At 38.2% G+C, this 13,990-nt stretch overlaps 1 protein-coding gene across 1 annotated transcript in view; it reads right to left on the bottom strand.

The window, feature by feature from the left end:
- The window catches only part of LOC149840633 (coatomer subunit zeta-2-like), a 36,493-nt gene extending 24,427 nt beyond the window's left edge, over positions 1 to 12,066 (bottom strand). The window contains exons 1-2 of the mRNA XM_090003234.1: positions 12,015 to 12,066; positions 11,809 to 11,901 (exon numbers count right to left, since the gene is read on the bottom strand). Of these exons, the coding sequence (XP_089859360.1) occupies positions 11,809 to 11,811 (3 nt within the window). The 5' untranslated portion in view covers positions 11,812 to 11,901; positions 12,015 to 12,066. The remainder of the gene's footprint in view (positions 1 to 11,808; positions 11,902 to 12,014) is intronic.
- Positions 12,067 to 13,990: the final 1,924 nt, after the last annotated feature.

Here is a 13,990-nt window from a genome sequence, read left to right as displayed (position 1 = left end):
CTAGAATTAATTAAACGAAAAATCCTAACTAAAAAGGAGATAAAACATTACATGTCTATGAGATTACATATGAGATATTATATGAGATTACATATTTTAACACTCCCCCTCAAACTTACGGTTGGATAACCGAAAGTTTGCCTAAGAGAAAGTGAAACCTAGGAGCAGCGAGAGGCTTGGTGAAGAAATCGGCCAGCTGATATTCTGAAGCAACATAGGGAAGATTGATGGTGCCACGCAAAAAATCCTCTCGAACATAATGACAATCCATTTCTATATGCTTGGTGCGTTCATGAAATGTCTGATTGCTTGCAATATAGATAGAGCTCTTGTTGTCGCAACACAGATTTGATGCTTTTGGACTTTCAACTCCCATATCGAAAAGTAGACGTCGAAGCCAGACTAATTCCATAGTAGTTGTAGACATTGCCTTATATTCAGCTTCAGTTGATGAGAGAAAGACCTTTTGTTGCTTCTTACATCGCCAAGACACCAAGGATTCTCCTAAAAAGACACAAAAACCTGTAGTTGAGTGGCGGTCATTTGGATCACCACCCCAATCTGCATCAGTATAAGCAAGCAATTCTAAGTTAGAGGAAGCGGATAAAAATAATCCTCGAGAAATAGAATTTTTGATATATCTAATAATACGCAAAACTGCTCCCATATGAACATAATTTGGAGCATGTTGAAATTGACTGGTTGTATGGACCGCATGTGTAATGTCAGGTCTTGTGATAGATAGATACGATAGAGCCCCAACAAGTTGCCTATATGGAGTCGGATTTTCGAGTGGCTCTCCATCATCAATCTTCATTTTGACATTCACAATCTCAGGAGTATCAACATATCTTTCATCTGAAATACCTGACCTGGCAACAATATCTAATGCAAACTTAGATTGAGTTAGCAAGTAACCTTTAGGTGAGTAGGCAACTTCTATACCAAGAAAATATTTCAAAAAACCCAAATCACTCATTTCAAAATGTGTTTTGAGAAATTTTTTAATATCATAAACTCCCTGTTTATCACTTCCAGTGATAATCATGTCGTCAACATAGAGTAGAAGGATGATAATACCTGCAGCAGAATTCTTAACAAACAAAGTTGTGTCAGTAAGACAAAATCGAAAACCAAAATCAAGCATAACCTTACTAAACTTATCATACCAAGCTTTTGGAGCTTGCTTGAAACCATATAAAGCCTTGTTTAGGCGAAGTGTTTTCCCTTTAGGTATATTCATTCCTGGTGGTGGGTCCATGTATACTTCTTCAGCTAAAGTTCCATTTAGAAAAGCATTTTTAACATCTATTTGAAAGATATGCCATCCCTTTATTGATGCAAGAGCTATTAGGATTCTAACAGTGGTCATTCTAGCTACTGGGGCAAAGGTCTCTTTATAGTCTATTCCATATTCTTAAGAATAGCCTTTTGCCACCAACCGGGCCTTGAATCTTTCAAGAGTGCCAGCACTCTTGGTTTTCACCTTGTACACCCAGCGACAACCAATAGGTTTCTTGTTGTTTGGAGGATGGTCTTGAATGGTCCAAGTATTTGCTTTTTCTAAGGCTTCTAATTCGACTTTCATAGCCTTGACCCATTCTGGTTGATCCTTGGCTATATCATAACTGGGAGGTTCTTCATAGGAATGAATTAGAGCAATAAAGGCTTGATGTTTTGGTGAAAAAGACTGATATGACACAAACTTTGCAGGAACCCTCGAGATCCTAGTGGATTTTCTAGATGAAGAGGCAGATTCATGTTCCCTTGTGTATTTATCCAGGGCACATTGTCTTTCTAAATTTCCTCGTCTAGAGTATTGAATACAATCTTGACTATTTCTATGAGGATCAGAATCAATCACATCCATCTGATCATCTAGATCAATTTCTCTTTCACTATCCTTTGGAACTAGATCCAACAAGAAGGAATACTCATCTATTTCAGTAGAATTTTTGTTTTCAAAAAAACTTTCATTTTCTAGAAAGGATACATTCCTTGAAACGTATAACTTGTTGTTTTTAGGGTCAAAACATCTGTATCCTTTTTTATTATTTGCATATCCTAAAAAAGTACAGGGTATAGCACGGGGAGAGAATTTATCATTCTTATCTGTAAAAACAAAGCACTTGCACCCAAACACCCTCAGTCTAGAATAATCAGGTTTTTGTTTATAAAGCTTTTCAGTAGGAGAAATATTCTTTATTGAGGATGAAGGCATCCTATTAATAAGATACACAGCAGTTAAAATAGCTTCGGCCCAAAAAACTTTAGGAACTTGATGTGTGATAAGTAGTGTTCTAGTTGTTTCTATAATGTGTCTGTGTTTTCTCTCAGCTAACCCATTTTGTTGAGGGGTATAAGGACAAGATTTTTGGTGTGAAATTCCATGTGAGTTCAAATATTCTTTAAATTCAGTTGATAAAAATTCTCCCCCTGAATCAGTGCGAAATATTGAAATATCATTCTTAAATTGATTTTTGACCATATTATGAAATATTTGAAAAAAAGAGAACACTTCAAATTTGTGTTTGAGAAAGTAAATCCAGGTATATCGTGTAAAGTCATCCACGAAAATTACATAGTATAAAAACCCACCTTTTGACGTAACTGGTGCAGGACCCCAAACATCATAGTGAATTAATTCAAGTGGTCGAGTGGAGACAAAAGTTCTTTCTTGAAATGCTAGTCATTTCATTTTTCCAAGAATACATTTTTCACAAGTGAAAGTTTCAAAATTATAAATTTTTTCCATGTTTGGAAAGTACTGAAGCTTGGATATACAAGGGTGACCAAATCTTTGGTGTAAAAGATCCAAGCCTACTTTTTGAACATTGCAGCATAATGTTTTCTTGGGTAATTCCAAAAAATCCATGTAATATAAGCCTCCTTCTCTATGGCCTTCCCCAATCAGCTTCCCTGACTGGTGATCCTGTACTTGACAATCATGAGAAGAGAAGGAAACATTACACCCATGATCAGTTAATTGAGAAACAGATAAGAGATTTAGATTAAGTTTGGGGATATATCTAATCTTTGGAACACAAAATCCTTTTGAGTTTTGAGAGTTATTTTCGAAATTTCCTATTCCTTTTATCTCAAGGGATGTTCCATCCGCAGTAAAAACACTCGATCCACTTGAGTCATAACAATGCGACAGTAATTTTAAATTTGGTGTCATGTGAAAAGAAGCATCAGAGTCAAGAAGCCATAGGGGTTTACCTGGATCGGAGGTGCCAACAGAAGAGATCGCAGCTCCAGCTGAGGGAGAAGTTCCTTTAAGAAGAGGTTGTAGAGCCTCCACCAGCTGAGACAGGGACATGTTTCCAATGGATGTCTCATTTGATTCTTTTGATTCAACAACAGCTACCTTCTTCTCATAAGATTTTTTCAACTTTGGACAGTAAGTTTTAACATGTCTGGGTTCATGACAGTAATAACAAATAACTTTTCTCCTTTCAAAATCGCCTCCTTGCCTTTCATTGTTTATTCTCCCAATATGTGGAGGTTTGTATGTGCGAATGTGATTACCTGGTCTAGATACAGCTAAAACTGTATCATCATCGCTTTTGTCGACTCGTTTCTTGAGTCTATTTTCTTCCATACTTAGCTCTTCAATGATATCTTCAATAGAGGGAACATTTCCCCGATGTAGAAGAGCGGACTTGGTTGATTCAAATTCGGGTCTCAACCCATTTATAAATTGAAAAAAATGCTCCGCATTTACTTGATTTTGGCGAAGCTCAATGTCTTGTGGACAATGCCACTTTGGTTCAAGAAGAGCCAACTCTTCCCATAGTTCGGATAAGCTATTGTAGTATTCTCTAATACTTCTCTCTCCTTGAACCATATTCTGAACATTTTCTTGTAAGTTACATATATGAGCAATATCTTTAAGAGAATACATTCTCTTAAGATATTCCCACGCATCATTAGCATGTTCAAATTTTGCGAGACTTGAACACTTCTTTATGTCTACACTAGAAATTAGCCAAGACATGATCTTGGCGTGACCCATTCTCCATTCTTTCCATTCCTTTTCATATGTGGAGATGGCCTTAGTTTTTTCCACCTCCGAAAGAGGTACTTCTCTTCCACCTTCTTCTTTAGTGAGCGTTAGTTTAGGTTCCTTATCGGTTCCATCAACTAAGCCCCATAGACCCCTTCCCCAAATAAGATGCTTCATGATTGAAGCCCATGTTACATAGTTTGAATCGTTGAGTTTTATGGACTTAATGGTGACATTAGCATTGTCATCCATTTTACAAGCTTGGAAATGAGAGGGGAAGAAGAAAAGCAAGTGGGAAGAGGAATATTTTAACCACAAAGATCGAAAATAAGTAGCCTTCCACGCCCTTCAAGGCTACACATGAGCACTCCTTCAAAGAGACTTCACTTTCTTGAAGAGTAGTTGCATGGCACGCTTCCCAATACACGTCCACCGACCTTGCTCTGATACCATGTAAGAAAGTGAAAAATACGCTACAACAAATGTCTCTCAACAAGTTCTCACAAATACATCATAAGAACCACAAAGGTTCACAAAGAGAACTTAAGAATACACACAACCCGAAACGGGTATAAAAATGAAAAATAAACAATTTTATTGATTTGAGATAAAAACCCAAAACAAAAGTATTTACAACAACTCTTTTTGGATTTACCTTTTTGACTTGGTCAAAAAGGTACCTTTTTGACTAGTCAAAAAGGTAAAGGCCAAATCAGTCCAATGATGGACTGGTTTGGCTAATTCTAGTTGTATTTTAACTAGAATTAATTAAACGAAAAATCCTAACTAGAAAGGAGATAAAACATTACATGTCTATGAGATTACATATGAGATATTATATGAGATTACATATTTTAACACAGTCGATCGAGGTTGGAGCCTTAGTCAGATGAATGTTAAAAATGCATTTTTGCATGGAACTTTAAAGGAAGAAGTGTATATGGAACAACCTTCTGGTTATGCCGAGAAGGATCCTACTGCCTGGGTGTGCAAACTAAGGAAATCTCTGTATGGGTTGAAACAGACGTCTCGTTCCTGGTTTGAAAGTTTCTCTATGCAAATTCAGAGTTATGGTTTTAGAAGATGCTCTCTGGATCACTCACTCTTTATTTACCAAAAGGCAGACATTGTTATACTTCTTCTTATATATGTTGATGACATTGTGATCACTGGGAGTTCAGATAATCATGTGCAAGACGTGAAGCAGTTTTTAATGAAAACTTTCAAGATGAAAGATTTAGGGGAGTTGAGGTACTTTCTTGGTGTGGAAGTTGACAGACAACAAGACACATTGACACTCATGCAACAAAAATACACTCTTGACCTTCTGGAAAGAGCCGGGATGACGAATTGTAAACCAGTCAGTACTCCTAGTGTATTACATCAAAGGCTGAGCTCTGAAGATGGTCATCCTTGTGTCAACCCTACAACGTATAGAAGTCTCGTGGGGATGTTACAGTACTTGACCTTTACCAGACCTGATATAGTTTATGTTGTAAATCAGGTATCCCAGTTTATGCATGCTCCAACGGAGGGTCATATGGAAGCTGTGAAGCGCATTCTACGCTATTTAAAAGGAACTATAGGAGACGGACTTGTTTATCGCAAGAACGATAATCTGCATAGAGGACATGAACTCATCACTTATACAGACGCAGATTGGGCAGGAGATCCAGATGAGCGACGATCTGTCTCTGGATATTGTGTATATATTGGACACAATTTAGTGTCCTGGAGCAGCAGAAAACAAAAGGCAGTGGCACGATCGAGTACAGAGGCTGAATACAGATCGATGGCTGTAGGGACGGCAGAAGTCACATGGCTTAGACACTTATTGAGTGATCTTGGGGAGACAATTATTCGATCATTTCTTCTATGTGACAATCAAAGCGCAATCAACATTGCATGTAATCCTATTCAGCATAGCAGAACGAAGCACATTGAGATTGATCAACATTTTATACGACAAAAAGTTGAGATGAAGGAGATAGAACTACGTCATGTTCGAACAGAAGATCAAGTGGCGGACCTGTTTACCAAGGGGTTAACTGGACGTCAATTTTGGCTATTGAAGAGCAAGTTGTACATGCTACAAAATCACGTACAACTTGAGGGAGGGTGTTAAAATATACACTGCGTATGGATCTGGATCCAGATCCATACGCATGACATGTTAAATGAAACACATGTCAAATTAGCTTCATTAATGGCATCCTTGTAATATCTCTGATATTACAAGGATCATTGTAAACCTGTATAGTTTATATATCCTAGGGTTTGGAGGTCGAGCCCCAGTTGGTATGCCGCCCCAGCCGATTGTGCATCTCTCTCTCTCTCTCTCTCTCTCTCTCTCTCTCTCTCTCTCTCTCTCTCTCTCTCTCTCTACTTTCCTGTGCATAAGCTGAACCATTCATACGAAATCTGATAGTCCCGACTCTCGACAATAGTAACAAACCACTTTCCTTTTCTCAAACTCATTTCCATTTCTCTCATCATTTGTCCTCCCATAATTTGGAGGTTTGTATATACGAACATGGTTTCCCGGTCTAGATACGGCTAGAACTGAGTCACCATCACTCTTGGTGATTCTATTCTTAAGCCTATTCTCTTCCATGCTCAACTCCTCTATTGTGTCTTCTATTGAGGAAACCTTTCCTCGATGAAGAAGAATGGACTTGGTAGATTCAAATTCCGATCTTAGTCCACTAATAAATTGAAAAGAATGCTCCGCAATAATTTGATTTTTGTAGAGTTTTATGTCTTGTAGACAATGTCACTTTGGTTCAAGAAGAGCTAACTCTTCTCATAATTCAGACAAACTATTATAGTATTCTCTAATACTTTTGTCTTCTTGAACCATATTCCGAACTTGGTTTTGTAAATTGCATATATGGGCAACATCTTTAAGAGAATACATTCTCAGAGTCCCGAGCATCATTGGCATGTTCAAATTTTGCAAGGCTTGAACATTTTTTTATGTCTACGCTACTTATGAACCAAGACATAATCTTGGCGTGTCTCATTCTCCATTCTTTCCACTTTTTCTCATAAGTGGTAATGGCTTTGGTTTTTTCAACCTCCGTAAGAGGTATTTCTTTCTCTCCTTCAACCTTTGTAAGAATTAGCTTAGGTTCTAAATTAGTTCAATCCACTAATCCCCACAACCCCTTTCCTCATATAAGGTGCTTCATAATTGAAGCTCATGTAATATAGTTTGAGTCGTTCAGTTTAATGGGTTTAATGGTGACATTATCATTGTTATCCATTTTACAAGGTTTGGAATGACAAAGAAAAGAGAGAAAAAGAATAGAGGAAGATAGGAGAAAGTATGTACTCTACCACGGATAGTGAGTACGAGTGCTCCTCCAAGCTTTTGCAAGAACACAACTTCACATATACTTGAAAAGAATGTCACTTTTTCTCAACCTTTGAATGACACACTTCCCGATGCCCTGATAAGAGTTGTTTGATCACAATCGCGCTCTTATACAATGTAAGAGGATGAGTTCTTGAATCATCACCAAACGAAGCTTCAAATAGCTTCAACCAAAATACCGAAAAAGGATCACACACAAGAACTACAAGGGTTCATACAACAATACCCAAAAAAGGGTATACAAAAGAGAGAAGAAAAATATATTTATTGAATGGGTAAAAACACCCTTCAAAAGCATACATTACAAATTTACAAGGGGGTAACACCCCATATTTATAATACATAGGAGAGGAGGAATGAGGGAGTAGTTGGGCTCCCAACGGCTCTAAATAGAGCCATTGGGGGTCCAATGACTCTCTCACTATGTGCTTTTTGACTTTAGTCAAAAAAGCATAAAGTTTTGATATGTCCAAAAAGAAACTAAAAAATAAAAGAAGGAAACCAAACTAAACAAAGAAACTAACCTAATCCAAACTAAACTATAAAAGTAAACTAAAAACTATGAGATTACATATGAAATTATGTTACATTATTTAACACCACCTAGGCAAGCATCTAGGTGCAATTTTAACTACTAAGGCTACATGACCTGCATTTGTATCATTCACATGATCTTCCGCTTAGATTTATGCTTTTCAACATTAACCAAAGAACATTTTAGCAAAATTTGGCCACATCCGAACACTGTAAAACGTTGATCAGAAATGCATGTCCTAAGCATGCAATTCAATTTCCTATATCACATCCATGTTCAATTGATGTTAACATCATTACATAGAACAAAATGAAGTGACCTAGAAGCATAGCTGTATACACAAATAGTACACAAGACAAAAGGGATGCAGATATAAAACCCAGTTGATAAGGATCTTTTTCATTGACAATTAGTTTAAGCCCCTTGAATATGAGTTGTTTTTTAGCGAACAAACTCCAGTGCAGGGGCTTAATGGAGGTGATAATAATGCATCATTCTTTCTGTTACACATAAGGCTTGATGTGAAAAAATCAAGTGGAGGAGATGCATGGTCATTCAATGGAATTTCCAGAAACCTACTAAGACAGTATCCAAGACTTCATGTAGACATTGCCAGCGGGACTGCAAGTCAACAAAGAGTAAGATACTTCTTATTTCCAATGAGAAAATTAAAAATGTAATTCTTCAAGTGAACAAAGATAATTGACTTGAGTTAGTCTGTCTGACTATTTTGTAGGTTGTTTTCACTTGGGATAAAATCATTGATAAAGATGTGTTCATCAAAATAAAACAGTGTGGCACATAGAGAGATAAAGATCTAATCTGAGTCATAATCATCTTCCTAAAGCAACTCGCCTCCTCATTTAGCAGCCTACAATAGGCTACTCGCCAAAGATCAAGTTCACCTTCAGAAATTTGAGTACTGGGTGCCTAATTGGTATTATCCTTGGAAAGTTAACAAAGAACCTAGATCGCCTATTTTCTCTCACCCTTGTTGCTGGGAAAAAAATCTCCCCCTCCCCCCCCCCTGCCCCACCCCACCCTTACAAAATTAGTAAAATAATAAATGGCCATGATTTAACAAATTCAGAAATAATATGGTAGCCCTCCATCTACCATAAGCCATGTCGGTTCAAAAAATGCTAGCAGGACTCTCCTTTTGCATTAGCATTTGGGAAAAATGGCTCTCAAGGAATGAAGCTCTTCATGTGGGTGCTGTCCATACAATTTCTAAGGACAAAAAGATGCACCCCAAGACTCTGAAGAGGCATTTGCCGATTGAACAGCAGTGCACAAGATTCTTGAGCTTGATTGAAAAGCATTTGGGTCTGGCCCTAGTAAAGACATCTGATTCTGTGAAATGATGTGCATCAAGCATATGTTAGTTGAACAATGGCCCAACCAGGATCTGACTGAATAAATACAAAAGTAGAAAAAGATGCTGCTTGACGATATCTGTTCGCTAATGTTTTATCCAATTGGGTCTGGTCCTGCAGGTGGGGATGACTAGATGGCCAACTGGGTTGATCCCTATACAATTGAAACCCCTTGCAGGATGGATCAACCAAAAATTGAATTGCAATCTTATAGAATACAAGAGTAACTCAAATCCAATGTGCCTACAGCTCTAGAAAATGTGATAACAAAATTTTTGTATTTGGGTCCTCTCATGTCTTGTATTGGATCCGCGACCCATATAAGGGGGTTCTGGACAATAATTGTACTTGGTGCGGGTCTCTTATGTTGTTTTGGACCTCTCACACTTTGTATTTTGGGTCCATAACCTATGTCACAGGGACATACCCCTCAAGGGGCGAATTGTGTGTTGGTATGACACAACACTGATCCGGATGTGCGACACGGTGCGATTAGTACAGGACATGGTCAACGCCGTGTCTGACATGTTGACACAATGCACGATATGTATCCGACACGTAGACACAGTGTTCGACATGATAAAAAATATGTTTATAAATATATTTTGTAATTGTAATGGATTATATATATTATCATATATAATTATACAAACATATAATATATGTAGAGCCATGTCCCTGAATCCTAATTTTTGAAAATTGTTGCATCATACCAAGCAAATCCACATCGTATCTAGTACCTGCATCCACATCCATGTGACATAGTCCATGACCTATTTGAGAGTGTATGGGGTATTTGGTGCCTTAGTGAGGGGCTTTTTAGTCTTTTGTGCCTATAGAAGCTATAAATAGGCCAATGCACTCATTTTCCTCACAATGCTTGATGAATAGAGAATTTCTCTTTGGCCTCTCTAAGGCGCGTTTGCTTGTCACAGAAGAGGGTGCCGTGGCAGACCCTGACGTGGCACCTTCTTCTGCGGAAAATGAATCGGACCCCCCCACCCCCCAGGAACTGAATATGTGGAGGGGGGGTCCAGCGTGTAAAATGAGGGCTTCTTTCCGTAAGGAAAGCAGCTCCCATGTTTGTGTTGCATTGTGGCCCCGCGGAAATGGCACAGGCACCCATGCATTTCCGCATAAAACTCCCCTTTTCCGTGACATGCAAACAGACCCTAATTCTAGAAAGGATTTGGCTTTAGCCTTAGTTCGAAATCGGCTCAATTGAATTCTCAATTGGGATTTCCTTCCTTTTCCTATAACTCTCTCTCATTCTTACTCATCTCTCCCCCATAGCCGACCCTCCTTCTCTTAGCCAATCAACCATCTCTCTCCAATTCTCACAAATACACCGCCTCAATTGGACTTATCTCTATCAAAGTGTCAATAATAAACAGTTGGATCTCTCTCTCTCTCTCTCTCTCTCTCTCTCTCTCTCTCTCTCTCTCTCTCTCTCTCTCTCTTCTTTTTTGGTGAGCAAGCTGGGGAATCTTGGTGTCTCTTAAAAATGTAGCACAAGTATACCATTCACTCGTTCTCTATCCATTACCGAAGGGATGAAGGGAGGTATAGAGTTAAGCCAATGGCTAATTCTGAGGTTTCTTACCAAAAGGAATGACAGTCCAAACCAGTGTTGTCAGTATCATTGTGAGTCATCTGATTCATGCCGATTCATACCATATCGGCCCAAAATCGTTTTGCAACAAGCCGACTCATCTTTTTCTTTAAATATTTTTCAGAATTTATTTAAAATAGTTTTCTAATCTTTTCAATATTATTTTAATATTTTTATTGAAATTTGCCATCTGTTGGTTAAAAATTGGCAGATTCAGCTCGATTAGGTTCGGAGTCTGAATCGGCCAATTCTCTGAACCGTTTTGAAAATGATTCAAGGCTGATACCGATTCTTGACAACATTGGTCCAAACTAAACTATCTTAACATGGCAGTCCCTAGCGTCCAAATGTATAGCAACGCCTTTCTTCATGCTTACCTCCAATAACAAATCACAACTTCAAGCGTAAGGGAATGCGTAGAGAGTAATTAGCATTTTTAAACCAACTAGTGTATGGACTGCCGTGGACCACGTCAAACGGTCGTAGTTGCAGGTGGTTTTCACTTAATTTGATTCCGTAGATGTGTCTGCTACTGCTTCTCTACTATAAAACGTTTTAGATTGAATTTTTTTGACAAAAGAAACTCAACTTTTTCATGGCAAAGTATTGGTGCCCTTGATTTTTAAGTTCCCTAAGAAATCCCCAATCTTATACACGTTTTCTACTACATAAACCATACCCATTTACAAAACATGCAATGAAACATCAAAAATTGATATGGTCCATTCCGGCTCACCATACTCGAATTGGGTATGAAGCCAATATATCAGATCATCTAAAGACAAGTAAACAGAATAAACAGAACCACATGATACAACGATAAACAGGGGACAAAGAAGAAAAATAAATGAAGAACACACAATACCAACAGAATGAAAAGGGGTGACGGCCTCTGCTTACCATCAAGGCGAGCAGCTGGACAACAAGAAACAACCCTTCGATTCGTGTGCTGGAGGTGTTTTCTTCGCGGCTTTGGTGACCTCCTTCGCTTATCTGGCCCCAATCCCCAGAACAACAAGAAACAACCCCTCAATTCCTCTTCGAACCCGAGATAATCATAAAAAAAATCTCTTAAAATACAGACTTCAATGAATAAAATATCCGACCCTAAAGGAGGACTGGAATAGGGGAAATAACTTGGAAATAAAAAAGGAGAAGGAGATGAAGGACCGCTCCTCCCTTCTTAACTTTTTTGAGTTTTAATTATAACGGTTCGGATTTGGGTCGGATATCCGATTAACCCAAGTTTTCCTCACTTCGGCGGGAGAGGATCAGGTGCAATGACATTTCACACCTTAAGTGTGCTGCTGCACCTTACTGCCGTTAGGGATGGCAGTGGGCCGGGGGGAAACGGGCCCGCCCCGCGTTTGGACCGGGGATGGAGGCAAGGATGAAGGTTAAAATCAAAACCGCTGTGGGGATGGAGGTGGAGTTAGACTTACCCTTTCTCCCACCCGGCCCTGCCCCATCCTGTTTCGATCCCCGCCTTGCTCTGCCCTAATTCTTTTAAGGATGGCAATGGGCCAAAAAAAAACGGGGCACTGCCCCGTCTAGCCTTGCCTTGCCCCCATTTGGATTGGGAATGGAGGTTAAAATCCAAACCCATGCGAGAATGGAGGCGGGGATGGAGGTCCGGATTTTGAGACAAGACCGGGGTGGAGGCCTTGTCCCCCGCCCCACCCCGGTCCACTGCCATCCTTAACTGCCATCCATCTCTTAGGTACAGTCTGCCAGCTGTGGGCCCAAATAGAGGTCGGATTAGATGCAGTGGCATACTAAAGTGTGCAATGTGATTGCACCTGATATGCCATCCAAGTGTTCATAGTCGTCGAAAAAGAAGCATGTCTAAAACATATTACAGTATATTTTTATTTTAAAACATCTAACTAAAAAAACTAAAGTAAATATATATTCGCTTTATAGTATACAGTCTGTCATATCTTGTTCATAATCTCTCTCTCTCTTTGATGCAAACATGCTAAATATGTTTTGGGTTTTTCTAATGTTTTTTTCGCAATTCTGACCATATACATGTATTCGATATGATCAATTTACTAGCAACTGTCACCTGGATCATGTATTTTTTATTAAAAAATGATATTTGAAGCTTCAAATTTTTAAAAAGAATTTAGAATATTGGTTTTTTGAACCTTATACAAACCTAACCCAAATGCTCCAAAAGTTGATCCCTATAAAATCAAGTACAAGTATTATGTATGATAAAAAAAAAACTCAAAAAACTCATTTAGCATGTTTGCATGCAACACATATAGCACGTGAGTATATGGGTAACATTTGGTTATGGCAACCTCTCCATCCTAATGATTTGGAAATTATAGTTGCGGGTCATGTCGACCCAATCACACCTCATAAATGCATTCATTGTAGCTAAATGCTAGGAACCAACTCTTGATCAAAATTTTTTGATGAAAATACGTGATTCTATAAGTCAAAAAATTGGTCACATATATATATATATGGTTAATTTCATGAAAAATGAACAGCTTGTTCAAACATCGTGACAACCTGACCAAATGTTAACCCATAATTGCTTACATGGGTAAGTGTAGCCAATATATATATATATATATATAGAGAGAGAGAGAGAGAGATGGGTTGGTGCTAAACCGCTTGCTAAATGAATTTTTTAGCTTCTCTGGTGCTTTTTATGTGGTTCCGGCCCTATAAATGTGTTGTGCATAGTCGATTTACTAAGAATTCACACCTGGATCACGTGTTTTTGATAAAAAAATGATATTTGGAGCCTTAAAAAATTACAAAAATTTTGGATCGTTGGTTTTTCTAACCTCATAAAAACTCATCCATGTGCTGGAATCAAACTCTTCAAGAGCTGATCCCTATAAAATCAAGTACATATATCACATATGTAGGGTCAGAATTTAAAAATAAAATGAAAAAAACACACCCATGCTTGGGTTAGCGCAAATTAGTGTTTTGATCATGTTATTCTACTTATTAAGTAAGATTTTGCAGGGGAGTACAAAATTAACGACCTAATTTTTTTTATCCTTATAAAAATATGTTTTTATGTCAACAAATATAATCCAAGAGTCCATTCCTA

Source organism: Nuphar pumila, chromosome 4 (assembly GCF_984573655.1).
Source record: "Nuphar pumila chromosome 4, dmNupPumi1.hap1.1, whole genome shotgun sequence".
Lineage (NCBI taxonomy): Eukaryota > Viridiplantae > Streptophyta > Magnoliopsida > Nymphaeales > Nymphaeaceae > Nuphar > Nuphar pumila.
Note: the sequence above shows the minus strand (reverse complement) of the source record. Positions and strands in the feature narration are given on the sequence as shown.